This window comes from Rhipicephalus microplus, chromosome X (genome assembly GCF_043290135.1).
Source record: "Rhipicephalus microplus isolate Deutch F79 chromosome X, USDA_Rmic, whole genome shotgun sequence".
In the NCBI taxonomy this organism is placed as follows: Eukaryota; Metazoa; Arthropoda; class Arachnida; order Ixodida; family Ixodidae; genus Rhipicephalus; species Rhipicephalus microplus.
This window is the reverse complement of record NC_134710.1, coordinates 319,406,204-319,431,820: the sequence shown is the minus strand read 5'-3', so window position 1 is coordinate 319,431,820 and position 25,617 is coordinate 319,406,204. Positions and strand designations below refer to the sequence as shown.

Sequence of the window (25,617 nt, the reverse complement as noted above, 5' to 3'; positions counted from 1 at the left end):
CAATCCGCATCTCCCCTTAACTTGTCATAAATCTGAATTTTATAAATAAATATGCCTATCCATATCCATAGTTATGCCAGTGTGTTTTCTAATGCTAAAACAGGTGCAATTATAATGAACATTAGCTCACAAAAAAAGCTGATCTATAAAGACATTTCCTTCATCTTTTCTTTCAGACACACCAAGCATTATTTCTTTTTGGGATGAATTCACACAGGATACGTAATAATACTGATTGTACAGCAAAAGTAATCAAAGTTAAATGAGCAAAGTGCCAGTACATACATATTCTATAGAGGCATGAAATTTTGCACCTATTTGTAAATATGATTTCATCTAACTTTTAGCCATAAATTAGCCATCTTGCAAAAAAAAAAAGACAACATTAAAACAGGTTTTCCAACTAGGTATCCCATTAAGTGTTTAATGAAGCCCTAGGCAAGCTTGGACTATCCAGCTGACAGGCAACCTTCCATACAAATGAAAAAGGTATGAACCACACATGTACGCACACACACGCACAAAGCTCATTAATTTGGAAAATTGGACAATTCGGACATGTTTCCTGATCCCGACAAGCATATGCATTGTTTAAAGGTATAAACTCCGTTAATTCACATTTGACCGTAACCCAGTTGATTCGTATGATGTTCAGATGCACCGAGCGCAAACCGCCACAGATGTGCAACACAACAGAGCAAAAGCAGCACCCGCAGACAACTGAAACGAGGTGGCACTGTCCACAATGTTACCTTAATCAGTTAGAAACCACAGCCTTATCCACATAGAAAATACAGCACTCAGTAGCTTCCATTTTTACTAGATGCAATGTGCATGCAATGATACCAAACTCAAGCAAACTGAGAAGCTTTCAGCTACAATTAGCCTGCTGGCATAAAACTCGCTACATTGCAATAAACAAACTACCAATTTCCAGCCATTTTATCTGCAAAAAAAACTGTTGTCACTTGCATGTGGTGGTGAACAGGAGTTAAGGAACCAGGGGTGCAGATGTGTTTTGGATCAATTAGACACAGGAGTTTGACACCGTGCTCACATTGCAAATGACGAAAATCATGACTTTCATATTTCGCTTGTGTCAAATGAGCTTAATTCAAGTATCCATCAAGAGACCATTAAGAGTGAGTAAGCGCAAAACAGACAAGGACGTAGAAGAGACAGACACATACAGAGCGCTACTTTCAACTGATCTTTTATTTTCGCACGAACCGATAAATATATACCGAGCGAGCGGAAATAACATAAACATAAAGAACATAACGCGGAATCACATCGTAGAACCAAGCACGTGTAAATTGCACTACATAGTAAAAGAACAAGTCACTGTGTCGAATCAAGGTAATGAAGTTCTTTTTGAGAAAGCGATACTGATGGTTGGCTAACGCACATGTCAGATAATTTCGCGATTTCGTATGCCTCCATAATCTCCCTTGTCATTTTGCCAGGAGCCTTAGATAGAATTTTAGTTTTTTCGAAGAGGGGTATACATCCACAATCTCGGCAATGGATGCCCAAATGGCCCGAGATTGCTTTCGTGACATTATAATGATGTTCTTTCAATCTCTGATTGATACATCGGCCAGTTTGACCAATATAGGTTCTTCCACAAGAAAGCAGAATAGCATAAACAACATTGCGAATGCAGTTCACAAAAATTGTTCGATGATTAATAAGGCAGGTGTTTGCACTGTTACACTGTGAATTAACGCGTCGACACAACCTATGTAGACGTTCGGGAGCTGAAAAGATCACATCCACTCCTGCCTTTCCCGCGATCCTTCTGAGATTATGCGATACACCATGCAAGTACGGAACGACGGCCACTTTTTTTGCTGTACGACCATTACTGCCTTTAGGTGGGTGTTTTAGCTTCCTGCTCAAACCCTCTGCGACAGAGCTCAGCACACAAATTGGGTAACCAGACTCTGCTAAGCGCTTGGCTTGATTCAGAAAACTGCTTTCAACTTTGTGATTACAGGACTTCCTAAGAGAGTTATTAAAACAGGATTGCACAACGGCGCGTTTCACGAGCTTTGAATGGGCGGAGGAAAACGGCAGGACGGGCTTATTGCCCCTTGGCTCATAACTCCAACACACTTTCTCAGATGAAAAGTAGATACCTAAGTCCAAAAACCTAATGAAATTGCCCTCGGGCTTTTCATGCGTCAAGACCAATGGAGAAAGGGTTTCCGTGAAAGTGGTTACAATTTTTGAAACCTCATTGTCGAAACTACATGAGTCATTGTTTAAAACAATTAAGAAATCGTCGACAAATCTAAACACACGTACAACATCAGGGTGATTTTTGAGGCGATCATAAAGGGCCTGGTCGTGATAGGCTAAGTACAAGTCACTTAAGCAAGGGGCAATACAAGAACCAATACAGATTCCATTCTTCTGTTTAACAACAGTACCATCCCATGAGGCGTAAGTGGAATTAACATACAAATAAAGAAGTTCCAAGAACTGATCGCAAGTCAAACCGGAGGCGTTTTGAAAACGTACTGATCCAAACTTGTCTAGGCAACGGCCTACACATGTCATAAGGTCATCTTGAGGGAGAGAATAATAAAGATCCTTCAGATCAATAGAGAAGGCTAAAAAGTTTCTGTCATGATTGTTTTTAAAGAAATCCACGACATGTTCAGAGTTACTTACTAAAAATGGATCTTCGACTGGCAAAAGCTTCAAAAACTTCTTTAAAAATACTGCTACATGTTTCTGCCAGCTAGCGTTTTCCGACACTATCACACGGAACGGGAAACCCTTGTCCTTGTCTGTTTTGCGCTTACTCACTCTTAATGGATTCAAACCAACTAGCCCACCAACGTGTTTTGGCAATCCATCAAGAGAATACATGTAATAATATAATAATGTAACAGGTGTTTATATATTCTTTTCGTAATTCAACATTTCTTTTAATTCTGACATTTTTTCCAGTCCTGTGAAATGTGAATTAACAAGCTTTTACTCTCTTTATGGGTTACACCTATGTTTTTGCACAGCCCCGCCGCGGTGGTCTAGTGGCTAAGGTACTCGGCTGCTGACCCGCAGGTCGCGGGTTCAAAACCCGGCTGCGGCGGCTGCATTTCCGATGGAGGCGGAAATGTCGAGGCCCGTGTGCTCAGATTTGGGTGCACGTTAAAGAACCCCAGGTGGTCGAAATTTCCGGAGCCCTCCACTACGGCGTCTCTCATAATCATATGGTGGTTTTGGGACGTTAAACCCCACAAATCAATCAATCATGTTTTTGCACACACTTTTTGCCATTCATAACTTATCCTACCCTCCACATATACCCCACAATTCTACATTACTGTTACAGATAGATTGTGTTAAAATACATAAGCCTAAGCAGCATGTTTTCTTTTTTCTCTCCCTCCTTTTTTTTGTGGGCAAGAGCACTTGTTTCACTCATCACACTGGTGCCTCACGCAAGGTTCAAGATAGCTAGCCTGCGAATACAACTGCTGGACAGTTTACAGATCTTCAAAACGGCCACACTACACCATTAAAGCATACGAATTCACAAGGAACTCGTCCAGAACTCCGAAGATGGATTCTATATTGTGAACAACACGAGGACATGAAAGCACACGAAATAACATCCAAATGACTTTTTTTTTTCTTTTTTTCTCCCCTATAGTATATACAGTGAAATCTCGGTAGAACGAACCCCACATTAACGAACTTTTAAAAAATACCGCACAGACTGCTAATAGTTTCAGTGTAAAATGATTTCACTACTACGTACTTCAGAATACCGAACTTTTCAGAATAACGAGCGTTAACTTAGTTCTGCATTATATTAACAACGCCTCAGTACTATGAACTTATGTTCTGAAATCCGTCACGACCACTGAAGCGATACACAAGCAGACGACAAAGCGAATGAACGTATTGCTTCTCGGAAGACTTTCAACGGTGTGTAGGCAAAAAAAAAATTAAAGGGCGACTTTCTTTTCTTTTTTTTTATTGAAACACCGACGCTACAGGTTTAAAAGCGAGCGCAGAGGTGAGGGCAACATGGGAGGGCAAGATCAGCGAGGCAGAGTGGGAGTTGCGGAGCAGGAAGCATGGGCGCGGAAAGCCTGAGACAGCGAGAGCAGAAAACGAAACGAGAGGAATTTTCTTTGTTTAGCACTTTTTTTTTCCTTTGGACGAACGAAAAAAAAAAACTATTTAAAAAAATTTTTAAAAAAAGAAACCCTGCAGGTTTATCGGCCCGGGCTCAGGCCACCCCGACGTTTTGTGCGGTGAGGCGTAGCCTTTCCACTGCTGTCCGGGCCTGCTGAATTGCCCACAGTTAGTCGTGCAGATCTGAGCTAGTCAGCACACTTAGCCAAATGCTTTTCGAGAAGGTCCGGTTTTATATTGTCCTCTCGGTACATTACTGTGACCCGTGTGCATTGCCATAGAATACGTCCCATATCTGTGTGTTCGTGCTTACAGAGGGCACAGCTTCGAAACAAGCGATGAGAGCCGTGACGCTTGGGGTTTTTCATTGGAGGCCTTGTTTTTTCAGTCGTGTTCATCTCTTTTCGGTGATTACTTATCGCGTCCACAAAGCAAGTCTGCATTCGCACTGCGGTGATACTACAAATGAGTTTATCTCTGCTTGCGACGAAGAAGCGGAAGCAGGTTTCGCTAAGCGAGCCAAAGGATATTCTTCGGCAAATGGAAGGCAAAAAGCAGGCAGTTGTGACCAAAAACCCAAATCGCACCACAGGAATGTGGATGAGCTGGAGGCCTTCGAACTGCAAAATTTGTGCTCCTCGCGTAAAAAGAAAAAAAAGAAAAAAAAAACAGACTTCTTTAAAGTAAACGTGCATTTGTTGGTGTTCACTTGTGCATTTTTGTTTTTCTCGTGAACAACGTGTTCAAGGACCCACCGCTGTAAAGGTAAGTCGTTTCGGTTGGTGAAAAATAAGTATTTATGGTTAATTTTCGAGCTTTCACTATAACGCCGTTTCAAAATAAACAAATTTCCGTGGTCCTCTGAAGTTCGTTATACCGAGATTTCACTGTATCTACTATGCAAGAGCTAGCCTAAGCATCCGTACTACTAAAAAAAATATTGATATACTTGTGTGTATAAAAATCCAATCCATCTACAAGAGCTATGTGCACTATTAAAACCAAGATAGATGTGAGCACTAAGGGCCAAAACAGGAAAGTTAATTCATTGAATGTCACAATGATCTTCCAAATCCCCATCAGTTGCCCATAAAAAATTCCATACAAAACAAGTATTTTCTCAATGAATAATTTTCCTTAGCGGTATTTGACAAATGCACCCAGATAGGGAAGGGGTGCACGCTTAGAACTTCAGAACACCATAACGCAGCTCCTGTGTAAGAGCAGTGTCTTCATCTACTATGTGCTTTTCTTTATCCTACGCATTATTTATCATGCAACGAATGAGCATACAGAATAACCCTATCTAGCACATAAAATGAATAATTTATCAAGTACTAAAAATTGAATGATTATAAAGTCCATGACACTAAAAAAAATTTTGCAAGAGCAATCTTGTAACCTTGAATTATCTCACTATCTTGCTGGTGTTAGACATGTGGGCTGTGCCATTTTTAAAAATGATAGTCTTTCTTGGGGACCTCCGTTGCAATAATTTCGGTCTGTCTGTGCATTTGTCTGTCTACCTGTAATGGTACCGAGTACTCGAGTACTCTAAACGGTACCAGGCGATACCCCAAATGGCCAACCCCACCCGCAGAGCCACTAAGGCTGCTCAAGATTCAGCGTTTATACTTGTGTGATTGTCAATTAAAAAGCAATTATTGCACATACCTGAGGCACCATAAGAACACGTTTATATTCTGTATGTGCGCCTTTTACTAAAAAAAGGCATACATAAGTAATTTTAAGGACTGAAGCTTTTATCACGCTGCGCTGAACATGCAACGCTTGCACGCAAAGGCAAGTGTTTCCAATGCTTTGCTAAGACGACACGGTGGTGGCACCTACCCATCGCCTTGCATTCACCTTATCACTTCCGAGACTGGCGCATACGCCCGTCTCAGAGCCACGCGTTTCGTTTTCCAAAATAACTGCCAGATAGCGCTCATGTCTCACGTGTGACGCGACTTGATGCGCTCGTTCCCCTCCTCTGCACGCTCGAGGCACTCTAAAGCAGCGCCTCCAGAATACTATTCACCAATTTTCCTGCACAGAACATCAAATAAATGTTTCGGTCACTCTCTCCAGACACAAAACTATTGTCTTTGGACGACATTGGCAGATTAATGTGCAGATACGGGGCAGATTTTTATTTTACTTTTCATGCCTCTATACTGTGAAAAAAGCAATACTTTTGATTCCAATTTCACGCTTATGGAGGGATGGAAGACTAAGCTAACAAACCACAATCGAAAGCGGATGAAACAAAACTGAACAAAATACATGCGTCGCATGCTGGCGGAGAGAGACTACACATCTATGCAAGTTCCAGTTTATTTGTTTGGCTAGTGCTACCTGGCCTTATGTGCCCATTACAGTGCAAGGAAAGAGTTCAAATTTAAGAGCTCATTTTCTTCGTTAGGCACAACATTAATGAGAACTAACAGACAATTCTGTGTTAGTTCTCATCATTACACTGCAAGTGAGTTGTCCAATTTCACACTTCAGATGCAGCAGAGAAAGCAAAGAGCCTCACTAGAGGCATAAGGCACACAAATTGTGCAGAAGTAATACCTCAACTTTGAACTTTTTACAGCAAGGTGAATAAACTGGTTTAGAAATCAAGTCTAACCAGCTTTCTTTCACCAGAATGTGTACCACACACCACAACATGCGAGAGCAGTGATTTCTTGAACTGGCCCACAGCATTGATAGCCTGTCTGGGCTTCCAGATAAAATGAATGCTGGATAACACTAGAACCCATTTTTAACCCTTTGCAGTCCTTTGTAGAGCCACTAGCAACACCCGAACACTACTGCAGCAGCTCATGGTTAGGCAGTGCTCAATAAGTTGTTTCATGGTTGATTCGGTACATGTTTTCTCATTACATTATGCCTCATATTTGAACAAGTAAGTAAACTTCTTTTACTTAAGTTTTGTTTGCTTTAGTTTCACACTGGAAGGGATGTAAGGTAGGTAAAGATTGTAGACCACAAAGGTTTAAAACAGTTAAAATGAGATAGTATCGTTCGAGTTTTAATTTATTTGTTTACGGGATCCGAGGGTCCCACTGCAGTCGCCCGACTTCGGGACCCTCGTCTGCATATTTTAGCTGTGAACTTTGTATATTGAATGAATAAAAACTGAAGTGAACATGCGTATATATGCATGATTAGTATACAAAATTGCAACTTCAAACAGAGAGTTGTTCATGATGCAGGAATGTTATTTTGTATCATATGTGTTTCAAAGATTTCTAGTAGTGAAAAATATAATTTGTGAAAGCAACATATCATGAATCCTTGCAGTAGTTCACATCACCTTGACTGAAGCCGAATGTACATCATACGTCGAACACAAACTCAGAAACAAGAGGCCTAAAAATACACAAAAGTGTATTTTTAGCACCGGGCATCCTTCACCAAGCACAAGCTAGACTGCAGAGTACTGAGCTACAACAAACTCTGGCTTCAAGGCACAAGTTAATGTGGACATGAAGCAGCCTTTGATAAGACTAGGTACCGTCAGCACACTTCTGTTTAGCACAATAATGCCACATTTAGTCATACATACTGACAACTAGAGACCCAATCGATTGATTGATTGATTTGTGGGGTTTAACGTCCCAAAACCACCATTTGATTATGAGAGACGCCGCAGTGGAGGGCTCCGGAAATTTCGACCACCTGGGGTTCTTTAACGTGCACCCAAATCTGAGTACACGGGCCTACAACATTTCCGCCAACTAGAGACCTGATTTTAGGCAGATGACTATTTTCTTCCTTGAGCTCCTATCACCCCATTCAAATATATAGGCATGATTTATAGGTTAAGAAAGGCTTTGACAGTGTTTTTATAGTGTCTCTAAATGCCTATTTTGACATTCGTGCCTATACACCCATTGTGCAAATAAATGCCTATTTTCAAAAGAGGCACCTATATGAACACTAACCTCAAGTTTTGCTTTCGGGTGCTGTGCGAGACCATTATTCATGACCCCGGGCAACACAATTTGGAAAACAACCGCTAGCACCAGTGAAGCGGGATGTGCCGGCCGGCACATCATGGCGAGACATTATGCCAGCATGGTGTGAGTAGTTGGCGAATGGCACGAGCACTTGGTAAATGCAAAACCGCAGAAAGCTGTCAGAGGGAAGGAGAGTGTAAAGGGGGAAAAAAACAGCGATGTGCACAAGGTTCGTTTTGTTTGTAATTTTCATCCTAGATGTTCACCGATATGGGAGAAATCGGCTCTACGTATTCAACACGGCCATTAGGAGGCATCCCTACATTCTGGTCTTTTAACAGTCTCGTTAAGGGCAGAGCTACCAGCTCTTGCTCTGCCCTTCTCGGCCATGCCGAAAATAGACCCAGAAGTGTTTTCATTCAAAATCGGACACTTGACTAACCACGCTACAGATTAAGGGGGGACGTGCCTTTCGAAACAAGCTTTCTTGTTTCTTGTTGGATGTTGATGAAATTTGGCACAGACACGAGAAATAGCCCCACAGTGCTTCCATAAGAATTTCGAGGAGATAACAAAAACTTCATCATCATCATCAGCCTGACTACGGCCACTGCAGGACAAAGGCCTCTTCCATGTTCCACCAGTTAACCCGGTCTTGTGCTTGCTGCTGCCAATTTATATCCGCAAACTTCTTAATCTCATCTGCCCACCTAACCTTCTGTCTCCCCCTTACCCGCTTCCCTTCTCTGGGAATCCAGCTAGTTACCCTTAATGACCAGCGGTTATCCTGTCTACGCGCTACATGCCTGGCCCATGTCCATTTCCTCTTCTTTATTTCAACTATGATATCCTTAACCCCCGTTTGTCCCCTAATCCACTCTGCTCTCTTCTTGTCTCCTAAGGTTACACCTACCATTTTTCTTTCCATTGCTCGCTGCGTCGTCCTCAATTTAAGCTGAACCCTCTTTGTAAGTCTCCAGGTTTCCACTCCGTAGCTAAATACCGGCAAGATACAGCTGTTATATACCTTCCTCTTGAGGGATAGTGGCAATAGTGACAAAAACTTAATGATATAAAAATTATTTCTCCATTGAACCTCGTGGAGGGGCTGACAGATTTATAAAATGAAAAAATAGTTGGTAATTACTGAGCACACAGCCTCATGTATGCTGAAGAAGGCTGTGTTTTCGAAATAATTTTTTTTGCAACACTAAATTTTGTAGTTAACATTTTCTCCCGCGACACTGCAATGAGCAAACTTGCACTACAAACATGAAACCATACGAAAAATTTTTTAGAGAGTAAAATGAAAAACTAGGATCACAGCCACCTGAAGCACAGTTCAAGGAGCATTACAAAACAAACGGAATCAAAATCTGTGCAGTGGTTTCCGAGATATCTGCTCCACAAGCTGAGCATAATGCCAAAAAAACAGTATTGAGAAAACTGCATTTGAAGTTTCACCTTCTCTTCACGTCTTTAAAACACCGAAAAATTGTGATCTAAGGTTTATCTTGTGATATACGACTTCTTGGGCATCTGGGCTCTGCCCAGTGTGCCTTTGTTGCCTATATTTTTTTATAACCTTTTTTTTTTATCTACAAAGAACAAGTATAGACGTCAAACCAAGTTCTCTCCATGAAGGAGTGGTGCGACAGGCATCACAGAATAGATTGTAACTGAATTAGGCCATATACTGAAATGATTAGACTTTTTTTTTGTGTTCAATCTGTCATTAGCACAATTAGGTACTTCTCGATTATAAATAATCACTGAACATTTTTCAACAGAGAGAAGTTAATTGCATAAGAAAAATGGCTCACACCATGACAGCCTATGCCTTCTTTCCAAATGATTAACAGTTATAGGCAGAAAACTGGCGGCAGAGAATTTTTTAGCGGTTTACTTATTGACGCGAGTCGGGCATATAAAAACTCTTGCCCCTGCTTCCATAGGTGTATCAGCCGGGGGGGGGGGGGGGGGGGGTCAAGTCTGAGAAAAGTTGGGGGGGGGGGGGGGGTCTGAGTTCCCCCTCCCCACATTTGACAGTGGTCACTGTCGCTGCCCGCTGAGGAAACCAACAACTAAGGAAGTTTTCCTTCACCCCAGTAACCACTCAAATACATTGTTACGAGGAAATGAAAATGTTACCAGGGAATGTTTTAATATAAAAAATGTTTTCCAAAATTTATGCTGCGACGATTGTCCTTAAAGGTTCCTTGCGGTGCGATACTGAAGCTACATCCGATGTTAACCGGACATGACGTGCATCTGTACAGTAGCAGTAAATATGGAATATTTATCTCCTTGTTATAAATTTAGATAGCTAGCATAGTAACTATAATCACTTTGCACCAACTTGATGTCTCCACAGTACCTTTACCAAAGCTGACTCAATACCTTGCGTGGTTCTTTAATAGAACCACGCAAGGTATTGCGTGAACCACGCAACTCATATATATATATATATATGAGTTGTCCAATTATATATACATATATATATATATATATATATATATATATATATATATATATATATATATAAGCTGACGAGTGAGGTAGGTTGTTTGCTTCCCCCACTCGCGAAAGAGTTTGTACGCTACTGCCTGCTTCGTACATGCTCTTTTGCCACTCTAGCCGTGAAACGCATCATCATATGGCCGGTCGTGGAGACACTAATCTACGAGGCTTTCATTGTCTCAGAACATTCATACATGCTCGCGGCGATACCAAGCACTCCAAGCACGTCTAAATTGCATCAAAAAAGCTTATTGACAGCCCTCCATATGACCGTGCAGTATGCGGCCGCGTGGACAGCGCAGCCGGTGCGTGGTGCACTTGCCGGCGGCATGCGGTGACAATATGCGAAATGTGTACCTACGATGACAAAAAACTAGGGCGAACTGCGCTTGGTGTCGCATTTTCGAATGCCGATGCGTGAAACTGGTAGCCACTGTTCCGAGCAATCCTTGGCAGTGGAGGGGGGGGGGGGGGGGAAGGGTTGAGGAGCTTGACAGTGGGGTCTGCTGCCGATGCGTAAAATGCCCGTCCGTGGTTATGAGGAGCTAGCAAGTGATGTGCTTCGTTGCTTGTGAAGAAGCACGTTGCCACGAGTGCTCTAGCACGTCGTTCTTGCCTGCAGTCTCGCCGTCAGCAGAGTTTTGGCCTAAAGATGACTCCAATGACACGCCGCGCTCACACATCGCGTGCCCGCCGCTCCTAGTATTCTGATCCTGCATCCATTTACAGCTCTTAACTAAAGTGCAATTCTTGATTGATTGATGTGCGGGGCTTAACGTCCCAAAACCACGATATGATTATGAGACGCCGTAGTGGAGGGCTCCAAAAATTTCGACCACCTGGGGTTCTTTAACGTGCACCCAAATCTGAGCACATGGGCCTACAATATTTCCACCTCCATCGGAAATGCAGCTGCCGCAGCCAGGATTCGATCTCGCGACCTGCGGGTCAGTAGCCGAGTACCTTAGCCACTAGACCACCGCGGCGAGGCAAAGCGTAATTATATATCCTAAGTGATCATCGAGCCCGTGAACACGTCATGAAGTAGCGATTTTTGACAGCCATGTCCTCGCAATGCACAAGCAGCAAACGACTATCTCCCGGAGCGAGCATCAGGCCAATGGCGAGGCGAGCTGGGGAATTGTGACCAGCTGAGGCAGAGGAGCCAGCTGAGGCAGGAAATTTGAACACAGAGAAACGCTCATTCCGATGAGCCCAAGACGGCTCTCGACTGCGCCCTCGCGAAGCTATAATTTTTTGGAAATCGATGCTTTCTCACCATTTCCAGAAGAAGTTTCGCTACCTAGGAGGGTGAAACGAATTTTTTGAGACCCTTCCGCACGGTTTTCAGTGTAGATATTTTAGAATCGGATAGAAAAAGGGTTCCAGAAACTGAAAACTTGATTTTTAAAAAATCGATTTTTTTTTTGCCATTTTTCGCGATACCAAAGCCACGTCCGCCCTTAACTAGAGATACAGTGTTCTGTGAACTGTACCAGTAAAGCGACAAGCGCATTGCTAGTTGTGTGCACCACTGCAGCATTATTAGCAACTTTCTGTTGTTATTGTGGTTGTTTTCCTGTCGTAAGTATAGGTTGCGCACGTCTTAGTCTGAAGTTAAAAATTTATTATGCTTATATTTACAATCTTGGATGACTAAAATGTGGTTTTGCCTGCTTATTCTTGGCACCTAATATGCACTTTTTTAATGTTTAAGAATTCAACCTCGACTGAACACCAGGTTTGAGATAGCTCGCACGCTGATAGAAATCTTTTATTCCTCATCAATTAGCAAAGTTTTTTACAGCTGTAATCACCTAGAAAACACAGCTGTCACCGAGTGCAGTTCTCTGAAAATGTTGTGACATGCTAGCATCCCTTTTGCTCCTTCATCTAAGAGTGACTCCATCCTCCAACAGTCACAGCTGTGGAAGCCTCAACAACCGATAATTATACCCAGGTTTTATAAAAAAATAAGATTACAGAACAACCAAGTAAGATTAGAAAATTTTTATCTAATCCACCAGAGGACAGCCGAAAATATGTGATGCATTTTCCTCAAAATCCATCATAAGGCATACTCTGGTCAATCTGCTTTTATGGTACAGTGACATGAACCTGGTTAGCCAAGACTTAACAAAATTTCGCTGCGAAGCTGGCCAGTACATGAGGTGGCCAGGGTCCTGAGCTGTTTAATGCAGCTTTTTGCCTGAGAATCCTAGCAACGTTATTGTCAATAAACTCAATTCGAATTCAAATAAAGAAAGCAATATGCTTACCCTAAATGCTTTTTAAAATTTACAAGCGAGTGATCAGAGTTTATTGTAGTGAACAGCCCACCGATTTCTACCATCTAAATCAATGTATACGAGTTCTTGCTTTTAGGACTTGGCAAGCTGCTTACGCGGAGCCTTGCCTCCGGTACTCTTGCGCGCGGTTTGCTTTGTGCGGGCCATGGTGCGTCCGATCACCTCGACTGACGGCGCAAGAATGCCGAAGCAAAGCACCGTGATTCGCCGCACGACCCATCTCTCTCCCTCCCATTGGCCCACGCTTGAGAACCCGTCCGCGTGCGAGCGCGGCAGCATTCGCCAGGATGCTGGCTGGCGCTCATTTTCGGGCAACCGCGCAGTTCGCGGCTGCAAAGAGGTACAGGCCAAAAAAGCTGGGAATCAAACCCATTCTCACAGAGCTTGGCAATGTTGCAACTTGCATAATAATCTACTATGAGATAACAGGTATACTAGAATAAAGAAGTTCAAGTAGCATCTCAGCTTCTGGTTAAGATTAAAAGTACAAGATCAAATTCTGCAAGAACCAAAAGGTCGTGTCACAAAACAGTATAGAGGCTAAATCTCATTTGTCATGGGAAAAACGAGATGGCAAGTTTCGTGCTTGGTTGACAGAGCAGGAACACAGAGAAAGTGTACACCACATTTTGCCCAAAACCTTTCAAAGATAGATTACATATACAACGCTTTACGAGGTTTATTCAACCACAAGCAGCCACGACAAATTCCAAGGCTCTTGTGTTCCTCTGAGCATTTCGTCGCTGTTACCTTCAATCCACAGTCTTGCGACAGAAATGGATGGTGAAAAATTAAAAAATGTTCAAAATACATATGCTATATAAAATGAAGACAAATTGACTGAAAGGCCCTTGTTTATTATAAACGTTTGCACGAAGCCAAGGAACGAGGCCGAATTTGTTGTAGTTGTAATAATCCTGAGAAAAAAATTAATGTAGACAAAAAACTAATAATACTATGCACTAATACTAATATTAAATTCAATTAGTTTGCCAATGACTAATAATTAAGCTATTAGGTATGCAAAATGAATTTGTAGTCAGCAGCAAAACTTTAGAAACCATGAAATCGTGAAACAAAAACCAAAATTTTCTTTACGCGCAGCCTTCCAATCTAGAATTTGCTCAATGTACTGCTCTGGTCAGATGGGCTCACGGGGCTACATCACTTTAAATTTCAGCTAACAGATTGTAAAGTAGTCAAAGCTTTTCATTCACTGTGTGGTCACTTTACTTTGGTTGCACACACAAATACTAATTATAGCAATAGACTTGTGCATAAATAATTTTATTTGTAATCAATCGAATTTCGTGGGGTAATCTTGTAATTCCTCAGTCTTTAATACTCAGTAACGCTGATGTAGTTTTTTAAACCTTGTATTAGAGTTTTTTAAAGCTTGCATTAACCTTGCATTATTCGAAAAACAAGCAGCAATGTAGGGTGCAGATCTGATAACTTCCGTACTGAAGCGAGAATAAAAAATTTTGTAGAAATGAGGCTGGTGGAAGTCCACAGCGTTGATGGCAAGACAGTGAACACCTGTGGTCTTGAATTCAAATCGTCCAAAGGGATGAAAACATGTACGGTGGACATCCTGCCTATAATCAGCACGTTGCAGCTATGCCTCATATCCCTAAATGTCACAAGAAAGGATATACATAGGTATCACACATGTCACTGTTTGATAGCAATGAAAACATTAATGAGAAAGTGTATTCTCACCAGGGTTTGGTGTAACAGGGGGCACCTGTGGCTGTGGAGTAGTAGGTGTGGGGCGTCGAGAGGATGGCAAAGCATTCTGAGGGATGAGGGGCAACCCACCAACACCTGGTGGCGCTTGCGACCCTTTGGGCCGTTGCCGGGGAGCTACCGACGTGCCCTCTGCTACTGGTACCTGCAATGATCTACATAAAAACCAAATATCAAGGCAAAGGGAGCTTCCACCTGTACAATAGGCTGAGCTAGTCCTGCTTTAGCAAAAAAGTAGCAATGATAAAACCCTGCTGCTCAAAATGCACATTGTTAAGCGGTTTATTGACGGACACTCAGCAATGATTCACGACAGCGACAGTCAATGCGGGGATCGACTCTCTGCACGAGCTGCTCTTCTTAAGAAAAGGGCAACCCACTAGAAGGCGCTGAAGAGGATGACCCACTGTTCAAAGGCTTCACCACAACTACCCCGGGTACGAAAAGGGAGCCGCCTGGCGACCTAACAGCTGGTTACAATGAGCGGGTCATGGTAGGCCTTGAGGCGCTCCACGTTAACAATGTCGCGTCCTCGACGACGCATGTCCGAAGATTGTTCGATGGGTTCAATCAAGTAGTTGACTGGGGAAGTGCATTTGACGACACGGTAGGGGCCTTCGTATTTAGGCAATAGTTTTGAAGATAGGCCAGTTGCAGTAATAGGGATCGAGAGCCAGACGAGCGCTCCAGGGAGGAATGTGGGTGCAGTAGTACTGGCGTCAGCGCGAATGCTTTTTTGCCGCTCTTGATCATGCGCAGTAAAGGTCTTTGCAAGCTCTCGACATTCTTCAGCAAGCTTGGCTGTAGCAGAAATAGGTGCCCACTCAGACGGATCTGGCCTGTACGGAAGTATCGTGTCGATGGTGTGTGACGGGTGCCTTCCATATAATAAAAAGAAAGGTGAAAAGCCAGTAGTGCTCTGAGGGGCGGTATTATATGCGTAGGTGACGAAGGGTAGAATGGAATCCCAATTTGTGTGATCGGCGGCGACGTATTTGGAGAGCATGTCGCCCAGCGTACAGTTGAAGCGTTCTGTGAGGCCATTCGTCTGTGGGTGGTAAGCAGCAGTTTTGCGGTGAACAACGTTGCACTCTTTGAGAATGGCTTGAACGACTTCAGACAGGAAGACACGGCCTCGGTCACGGAGCAGTTCCTGGGGTGGGCCGTGTCGCAGAATGAATCGTTGGAGCAGAAAGGAAGCCACATCGCTCGCTGTAGCCGCGGGAAGAGCGGCCGTTTCGGCGTATCGCGTGAGGTGGTCCACAGCAACAATGGCCCAGCGGTTACCAGCCGACGTTAGTGGAAGTGGCCCATACAAATCGATGCCAACACGCCCAAACGGCCTGGCAGGGCAAGGTAGAGGTTGCAGACCTACCGGCGACAGGTGCGTTGAAGTTTTGCGGCGCTGACATTCTATGCAGGAGCGAACGAATTTCTGCACGGAGCGGTACATGCCGCGCCAAAAGTACCGTTGGCGAATGCGGTGGTAAGTCTTCGATACCCCGGAGTGCGCACACTGCGGATCAGAATGGAAGAATTCGCATATGTCAGAGCACAGACTGCGAGGTATGACTAGTAGCCACTGGCGGCCGTCACCGTTGTAATTGCGTCGATGGAGGAGGTCGTCGCGAACGGCGAAATGGTGGGCTTGACGACGCAACGCGCGAGTGGATGGAGTGGATGGATAAGTCAGCAAGTCTATCATTGAGGCAATCCATTGATCCTTGCGCTGTTCAGTAGCAATAGCATGAATGCTAATCGAAGAAATGGCAAGGTGAGACACTGAGTTGTTGGCATTGTCGTCAGGCAAGGGAGAGCGCGACAGGGCGTCGGCGTCAGCATGTTGCCTTCCATTGCGGTACAGCACGGGGATGTCATAGTCTTGCAGGCGAAGTGCCCACCGGGCAAGACGGCCTGAGGGATCTTTCAATGACGACAACCAGCATAGTGCGTGGTGGTCGGTGACGACATCAAATGGGCGACCATACAAATAAGGTCGGAACTTTGCAAGGGCCCAGACGATTGCCAAACATTCTTTCACGGTGACTGTGTAATTAGTCTCGGCTTTAGTAAGCGTACGGCTCGCGTACGCCACGACATATTCCGGGAACCCTGGTTTGCGCTGCGCAAGGACAGCGCCGAGGCCGACACCACTGGCATCCGTGTGTACCTCTGTAGGGGCCGTAGGGTCGTAGTGGCGGAGTATGGGAGGCGACGTCAACAAACGACGAAGTGTTCTGAAAGCGTCGTCGCACTGTGATGACCACGAATGGAGAGGCCCGTTACTTCCGAGAAGCTTCGTCAGCGGCGATATGATAGTCGCGAAGTTTCGAATGAAGCGCCGAAAGTAGGAACACAGTCCTACGAAACTGCGCAGTTCCTTCACGGATGTCGGCTTGGGGAACTCTGTCACGGCCCGAAGCTTGGTTGGATCAGGGAGAATTCCGTCCTTGGACACAACGTAGCCGAGGATTGTCAGCTGCCGAGCTGCAAATTGGCACTTCTTTAGGTTCAGTTGCAGACTGGCGTTTCTCAGACGCGTTAAAACTTGCCGAAGGCGTTGAAGGTGCGTTGAGAAGTCAGGAGCGAAAATGACGACGTCATCGAGGTAGCACAGGCATTTGTGCCATTTCAGGTCACGCAGAACTGTATCCATCATGCGCTCAAAGGTGGCAGGTGCATTGCACAGCCCAAACGGCATAACGTTAAACTCGTACAAGCCGTCGGGGGTGACAAAAGCGGTCTTTGGTCGAGCGTCCTCAGCCATAGGTACTGGCCAGTACCCTGAGCGCAAATCGAGGGATGAAAAGAATTCTGCTCCTTGCAGGCTGTCAATCGTGTCATCTACCCGCGGTAGTGGATACACGTCCTTACGAGTGATCTTGTTGAGGCGTCGGTAGTCCACACAGAACCGCACAGAACCGCACAGAACCGTCCTTCTTCGTGACGAGAACGACAGGAGATGCCCAGGGGCTGCTAGAGGGGCGAATAACATCGCGGCGAAGCATGTCGTCGACTTGCTCGTTGATTACACGGCGTTCTGTGGGAGATACGCGATATGGACGTTGCCGCATCGGTGGCTGTGCGCCTGTGTCGATGCGATGCGTAACGGTGGATGTGCGGCCGAGAGAAGGTTGAGCGACATCGAAAGAAGAGCGGAATTCTTCCAACAGGCCCAAAAGCTGGGAACGCTGGCCCTGCGTAAGGTCGTCGGGTATGCAGGGACCGAATATATCATCAAATGATGAAGCAGAAGTTGAAACAGCACCAAGCGTACAGGAACTTGGGCAGTGCATGTCATCGGGTTGATCCATAACTTGCGCGTCTTCAATGGGTTCCACGCTGCCGAGACATTCTCCTTGCACCAACGTAACGCTGTACGGAGATGAGTTCACAACAAAAATAGTGGTGCTGCCGTGAGTGAGTTGCACGGTCGCGAAAGGAACCAGCAAGCTTTTTCTTATAAAAACACGATGAGATGGCGAGAGGAGTGCAGCGGTGTCAGAAAGGCTTGCGCAGTAGAGCGACACCGCAACGGACGAGTTTGCAGGCACTTGAGTGTCGTCTCTGACGAGTAACTTGCTTGCAGCGGATGGACTGTCGGCCGGCGTCAAAGAAGAGAATGGCGCGAGTTCTATTTCTGCTGGTGCGCAATGAATGACGGCGTCGTGGCGGGAGAGAAAATCCCATCCTAGGATGACGTCGTGAGAGCATGAAGAAATTATGATGAATTCGACCGCATACATCACGTCCTGAATCATTAGGTGGGCTGTGCACATCGCTGTAGGGTGAATGCTTTGGGCGCTGGCTGTACGGAGGGAGAGCCCGCAAAGCGGCGTGGTCACTTTGCGCAGTAATCGGCAAAGTTTTTCGTCCATCACGGATACGGCGGCTCCAGTATCTACAAGGGCAGATGCACGAACGCCATCCACAAGCACGTCTATCACGTTCGACGGGCTTTCCTGAGGGCTTCCGCAGTTTGACAGCGTCGCAGCCCTTGCCTCGTGGACTGCGACGACTAGTTTTCCTGGTCGCCCTCGAGTGGACGTGGCCGCATCGGTGACAGTGAGCGACGTCGTGGAGATGGTGAACGGCGGGTAGACGGAACGGGGCGGGACGACGGTGACATAGGCGGCGGTTGGTCATAAGAGCGGCTTGACTGGCTGGGAAAGTTGGAGGCGACCTGCGGTTGCTGCACACGATTGCAATATCGTGCCACATGACCGACGCAACCGCAAGCAAAGCAGATGGGGCGATTATCAGCAGTGCGCCATTGGTTTGCTGGTCGCATCCATGTCGCAGAACGCGATTGGCGAGCCGGCTGCTGATATGAGTGCATGGTAGGCGGCACTCGGGGCACGTGGCTGACGCCGGCGTATGTAGGCGAGACAGGTTCTCCAAAGGCCTGGGGCCTCGCGACGGTGTCGGTGTAATTTAGCGGAACAGTGACAGAAACCGGTGGGGGCGGCCTGGCAACAACTTGGGCGTAGCTGAGTGGCACAGATGCAGGAGGTGGCTGGTGGTATTCAGGGACGACCTCCGCGATTTCCTGCTGAATGGCTCGGCGGTGCGGAGGTAGAAGTGTACTTGGTGGCTGTTGAGCTGGTTGTGGGGAAGCAAAAGCCAGTAGAGAGACCTGGCGGGCAACTTCCTCACGCACGAACGACTTGATTTCGGCGAGCAAGGTTGCGTGGTCTGGAACTGCTGACAAGGCCGAGAGATCAGCATCACGTGGTGGCGGGCGACGGGTCATCAAGCGCTGCCGCCGCAGCTCGTCGTAACTTTGGCATAACATGATGACTTCTGCCACAGTGCGGGGGTTCTTTGCCAGAAGCATGGTGAAGGCATCGTCGGCGATGCCTTTTAGAACATGCGTGATTTTGTCAGCCTCTGGCATGTTCAGGTCGACTTTCTTGCACAAGTCAAGGATGTCCTCGATATAACTTGTGAAGGACTCACTGGTCTGCTGGGCTCGTTCACGTAAACGCTGTTCAGCTTGCAGCTTACGAACAGCAGGGCGGCCAAATACGTCGACGACAGCGGTTTTAAAAGCGGACCATGTCGGGAAATCAGATGCGTGGTTGTTGTACCACATGCCGGCCACACCCGCGAGATAGAAAAACAGGTTGCCGAGTTTACCTGCCTCGTCCCAATGGTTGGGGACGCTCACGCGTTCGTACATGGCCAGCCAGTCCTCGACGTCGGTGCCATCCGCTCCGGTGAATACAGGAGGGTCGCGGATGCGGGGGACACCGGGACATGGCAGCCACGTAAGAGGAAGCGTTTGCTGGGCGGCGTCTTGGTATATGGTTGGAGGCACGGTACGGGATCGAAGCTCCAAGAGCATCGAATGCTGACCGAAGGTGTTTGAAGGGCACAGCACTCTCAGCACCTCCACCAAATTGTTAAGCGGTTTATTGACGGACACTCAGCGATGATTCACGACAGCGACAGCCACATCGTGAACAGTATAGATTATTCTGAACCTACGTCGCTGCTAGCGATAACACTAGAACATTCGATGGCAAGTATATAAATGCCAACACGATTCGCCGCTTGTCAGTTGACCGACGGCCACCACTCTGCCCGCCGCTATCAGTGCCAGTGCCTCGCTGTAATCTTACTTTTCATTTGTTGGCCACAAGTTCGGCTCGAATGAACAGTTTAATCTTCGACTTACTGTCTGCTACCTTCATTGTTGTCACGACCCCGTGATATCTGGTAGAGGTGCTTCCTGATCCATGTACCGCACGCCCTTTTTCAGCCGTGAACCAAGTCCACGTCGTAGAGAAGGCACAGACGCCAACCACGACCAGCGAGTCAGCCGTAGGCAACAAGGTCTACCACCGGAGTATGGGCCTTTACCCAACAAGACTCTCACGTCCACCATGACGACTACTGCTGCAACGATGACTGCCACAGCGCCACTGCCTGCGGCTATTGTGTGCACTCACCCCGAGAGCCACCGAGCTTCTAGAAACGGAGCACCTAATGAAGACCCGGAAACCTGGCTCAAGACATACGACCGAGTCGCCTCCTTGAACACCTGGGACACCAAAGAAAAACTACGCCCCGTATACTTCCACATAGAAGACGCCGCAAAGACGTAGTTGGACAACTGGGAGTCCACGCTGCGAAGCTGGGATGTCTTTCGAATGACATTCCTCCGCACGTTCACAAGCGTCATCCGCAAGAAACGTCGCATTATATAAAAAATGTAAATTTTCTGTGGGGGCTAGTAATATAATGCGCCAAAGTTACTTTGAAAATTTCATCTCATATCCTGATTTTGAGAATGGCACAGAATGCTAGCACAGCCTGAAACCCAAGGCGAGCGTTTTCAGCATATGAAAATTCTCTCTTGTACACACATGCGCAATAAATTTAGCCAGACATCTTCCCAATTAGACACTGCCATGCAATTATGCGATTTGAGCTTGTCAAATGCGACACATTTCAGCCTTTCGAACTTCTTTTTTAATAGCATCTGTGCCAAGCGACACAAGGAGTAAAATACATTCATGGTTTGGTTTCATCCTGCGTTTGTTCTGTTACAGTGAGTAGTGCCCACAAAATTATGAAGCAGTGCTTGCTCATTGACTTGTTTGCAATGGCCTCACAGGCAATGGATTGAGAACCCATGAGGTTCATAAAATTCTTAAATGGCCAGTAAACAACGTCGCAGTCCAAAATTTCTAAACGAAAAATAACTGCGCACTTGTACAATGTGAATACGCTGCCGCAAGAACCTTGCAAAAAAGTACTGTAATAAGGAAGTTACGGGGTTTACAGCAACCTGCTTTGGCTGGTTTCAGTTTCTCCTTGACCTTCCAACCATTCTCTCGCAGCAGAGAGAGGTAGGCGTAGCCCTTTGTTGCGACTATGCCCGCTTTGTCAACGTAACACATCAATGACACATCACTGGCATGCAGCGAACGACTGAGCAAGGTTTTCCCCACATGCGCAGATGTCATAGCAGTGCGAGGAATATGAGGCGCTGCAACACTGGTGAGGTATGCACCCTTTCCCTAGTGGAAAAGTAACGATACACATCTTTATCTCGGAGGCTTCTGTTCTAGCAACACTGCTGGTCCCGGTAGTCTTGGGCTTTACAAAACGACACAGGGCAGCACAAGAAAGCAAAAATGCAGACTGCACGGCCAAAACTGCATCACCGCAGGGCCAAGACACCACTTCATAGTCATCATCATCATCATCAGCCTAACTACGTCCACTGCAGGACAAATGTCTTCTACGTTTCGCCAGTTAACTAGGTCCTGTGCTTGCTGCTGCCACTTTATACCCGCAAACTTCCTAATCTCATCTGCCCACCTAATTTTCTGTCTCCCCCTAACCCGCTTGCCTTCTCTAGGAATCCAGTCTGTTTCCTTTAATGCCCAGCCGTTATCCTGCCTACATGCTACATGCCCGGCCCATATCCATTTCCTCTTCTTGACTTCAACTATAATATCCTGAACCCCAGTTTGGTCTCTGATCCACTCTGCTGTGTTCTTATCTCTTAAGGTTACACCTATAATTTTCTTTTCCATCACTCGCTGTGTCGTCCTCAATTTAAGCTGAACCCTCTTTGTAAGTCTCCAGGTTTCCGCTCCGTAGCTCAGTACAATTTGTCAGAAGATTTGAAGAGCATCTTTCCCCCCTGTCATAACACAAAACTAGGCTGGTGCGAATAGTGAATTTTAGGTACGAAGCAACTTCAAAGCAAACAATAATTTTGGTCAAATAATTTCGAATCGAATTAGAATAGTATATACAGTCGAGCCCGCTTATAACGAACCTGAGCGTGACGCGGCATCCGTTTGCTGTATCCCGAAGTTCGTAGTAAATGAAACACAGCTTTTAAAAAAAGTTGTGAGTGAAAACACAAACTTTTCTTGCCCCCAAAAGTCCGTGATGCATGCGTTTCGAAGAGCAGAAGCGATAAGGGCGGTCTCGAGTTCATTTAAAACGGCAGGGTGCTCGTTCGCCGAGACCCGTGGCATAAGCTGCATAAGGCACTGATTTCGAAGTTTCATAGTTCTCGCAATCCCATTCCTTCAAATCACTCTTGCCACGTACTTCATTCACAATGCCCCAATCCGTGCACGGTTCCACTGTGTCGACATCATCATCGGCCGTAATTAAACCATTGCAACAGATGTCCCACCCGCTGTCCCAGGTCGGAGTCGACGACGCGCTGCCACAAATCGCCGCCGCAGTTAGGAAGCTTCAGGCTCAGCATCGGGCCCGACGTCGACGAAGTCGGCCTCGCGAAAACAGTTTTGCGCGCATGTAGCCGTCACCACCGCCGACGAAATATTCACCATCTCCACAGCTGAATACCGGGACGCCCAAAGTGGCAAGTTTGCAGCCAGGTGGTCAACAGATATGAGCAAGCCCTCTGCAACGCGGCACCTAACGCACGGATTACGCTCAAGCCAAGTGGTCACACTTACGACGTTTTGTTGAGCGGCACGAAAACGTGCTAGTCCTCCCGTCGGCCATCATGACCACACACGTACACCAAGAGCGAGCAAGACGTGCACACGCGACACACATGCCAGAGCGTGTGGAACAGCTCTGGGCCCATTTCCAGTCAGAAAACGAAACTAATTCGAGCCAGCATGATGGGAGTCACGGAGCGATGGAGACGGGCGAAGGGGTTGTGATCAAGAGAGGAGAGCAGACTTGCTAGAGAGAAGGGCAAGGAGTTGCGATAAAGAGAGGGGAGGATGTGGCGGGAGGGCTACTTTGAAAACCAAAACACACGGGAAGGAGGCAGGTTGGGTAGCTTGCTTGAAAGGGCCGTGAAACTCGCAAGTAGAAAAACTTGGAGAGAGTGCATGGCCGCCTAAATCGGTGCATGCGGCGGTGGTCGAAGAATCAGCGGCCGTAGTCGAAAAATCTTTTCATTGCGCCGGCGGGTTCGCGTGGCCTCATGAACTTCGATATTTTGCGATTCGTTCCGTGCAAATTAACAGCCGTTTTCACGCTTCCACACGCGCGCAGAAGGCATGCTGAGCCGAGTGCAAAGTGAGCGAGAATAAGTCCTAAACACGAAACGAATCACAAATTAGCAGAGTCGGTGGGGTAGCGTAAGCGTGTGCACTAGACGCAGACTATCGGATACAGTCGGTGGCCGACAATGTTGGCAACTGGTCTGGTCACTCCAGGCCGGCGACGCCAATGACAGTACCAGCGATCAAAAACAGGGTAGATGGCCGACCGGTCTTCGAAAGATCGGTGGCAGTGTGAAAACACGGGCCTCGTCTGTCGATGCGGGGTGCTCAGAGTAGCACGGGGACAAAGGACGGAGGGGTGCGTAACAAAAAGCGGTCTGGGAGAGCGGCAACTAGAGGGGCGCGGAGGCAGGGTCGGCGTTTAACAATAAAAAGGTATGGGCACCTCGCCGATGCCTAATGGGTGGTCGAAATTGGTTTTCCGGGAAGTCGGCGGACCGCTGACTTCGCTGTAACCGATCAGCGGCGCTCGGAGACGTTCGTAGTAAGTGCGATTTTGTGCCATTGAACCAATGTATATTTTCACGGTCATGCGGATATTGTTCGTTTTAAGCAAAAGTTCGTTTTAAAGGGGCCGTTATATGTGGGCTCGACTGTATGACATATAGGAAAAAAAAAATGGGCATATTCATCATGACCTAACCTGCACAATATTTTTTTTTAATTTGAAATTGGCCCTCTATGCAAATGCCATTTCTTTTTTCGTTCAAGGAGAGTCGAAACAACTTTGACCAATAGCAGGATTTTACTTTCAACAGGATGGGAGTCATAACTCTTGAAATAGGTAAAATTTAGAAATTTATTATACGTAGAGCATATAAGCCATTATAACAAGCTTGTAGGCTTAATGAAATGAATTGATTTGAGGGAATTGATTTTCATTTAAAGGGGCCTTGCGACACTGCTTCGAATAGCCATAGCATGGATTCACTAAAGAAGCTGATTGCCTCATGAATTCACCGCCGCAAAAATTTTTAGAATCTGTCTCGTATGTGCGAAAATTCCGAAAATTTCTCACACGCTGCAAGGGCGTTCTCTCTTCTCGTTCCAATGAAAGCACTGGAAGCTAAGCAGGAAGGGATGGCACGGGAAAAGAAAGTATGTCACGCATGTTTTCTGAGCTTGTGGAGTCATTTACTGAGAGAAAAGAGCATTTTATAGCAGACTTTTTGAGAATTTAATGTGAATCGCACGCCCGTGCTGCGCTATAATATTTGGCTTGCTGTCTTCGGTAGCCTCGACTACTGATCAACAGTGTTTTCTGACAATACTCAAAAAGTGTTGAGGAGCCTTTTTAAATTTGAAGGGGAGCTTCGCAGCAAAGTAAATTTTTTGTGAGTAGGTGTTTTGACGGTTCAGCGCCACTACATTGCAGTGAAACCACCTTTACAGGCAATACATTCGGACTAATATGTGTTCATTCGTTCTTTGCAAATACTTCGATATTTTCAATAACTTAAATTCGAATTGAAGCGAATTCAAATACCCTACTATTTGTTTAAATATTTGAAGCATTCAAATATTCGCACAAGCCCACACAACTTTGAACACAAGGATTCCCTCTGGTTCAGTAAAAACTGTAAATGCATGCATAAAATTTTACAGTATACGTAACGTTTATTTTTCAGAAGAGCAATAAATGGTTTACTTGTACAGCCTTTGATGACTGGACTTCAATATTTAGTATAGTTTATTGGCAAATTCCAGTTAGGAATACTTTTGGGCAATGTCAATATTCCGAAAATTTCACCAAAATTGCAATTTTTTGCATGGGGTAGATACTGCATAATATGCTATGTTTATTAATGTGCTGTCCTGTTCTAGATGTGCACTCAAGTCTCTACAGTAAAAATAATTCGAGGTTAATAAATTGCCTCTCTTTCTTGAAAG

General features: G+C 45.8%; 1 protein-coding gene across 2 annotated transcripts in view; it reads right to left on the bottom strand.

Moving 5' to 3' along the window:
- The window catches only part of Nak (Numb-associated kinase), a 127,869-nt gene that overhangs the window by 41,127 nt on the left and 61,125 nt on the right, over nt 1-25,617 (bottom strand). For both annotated transcript variants that reach the window (XM_037413688.2, XM_037413689.2), the window contains exon 10: nt 14,681-14,862. In XM_037413688.2, the coding sequence (XP_037269585.1) occupies nt 14,681-14,862 (182 nt within the window). The remainder of the gene's footprint in view (nt 1-14,680; nt 14,863-25,617) is intronic.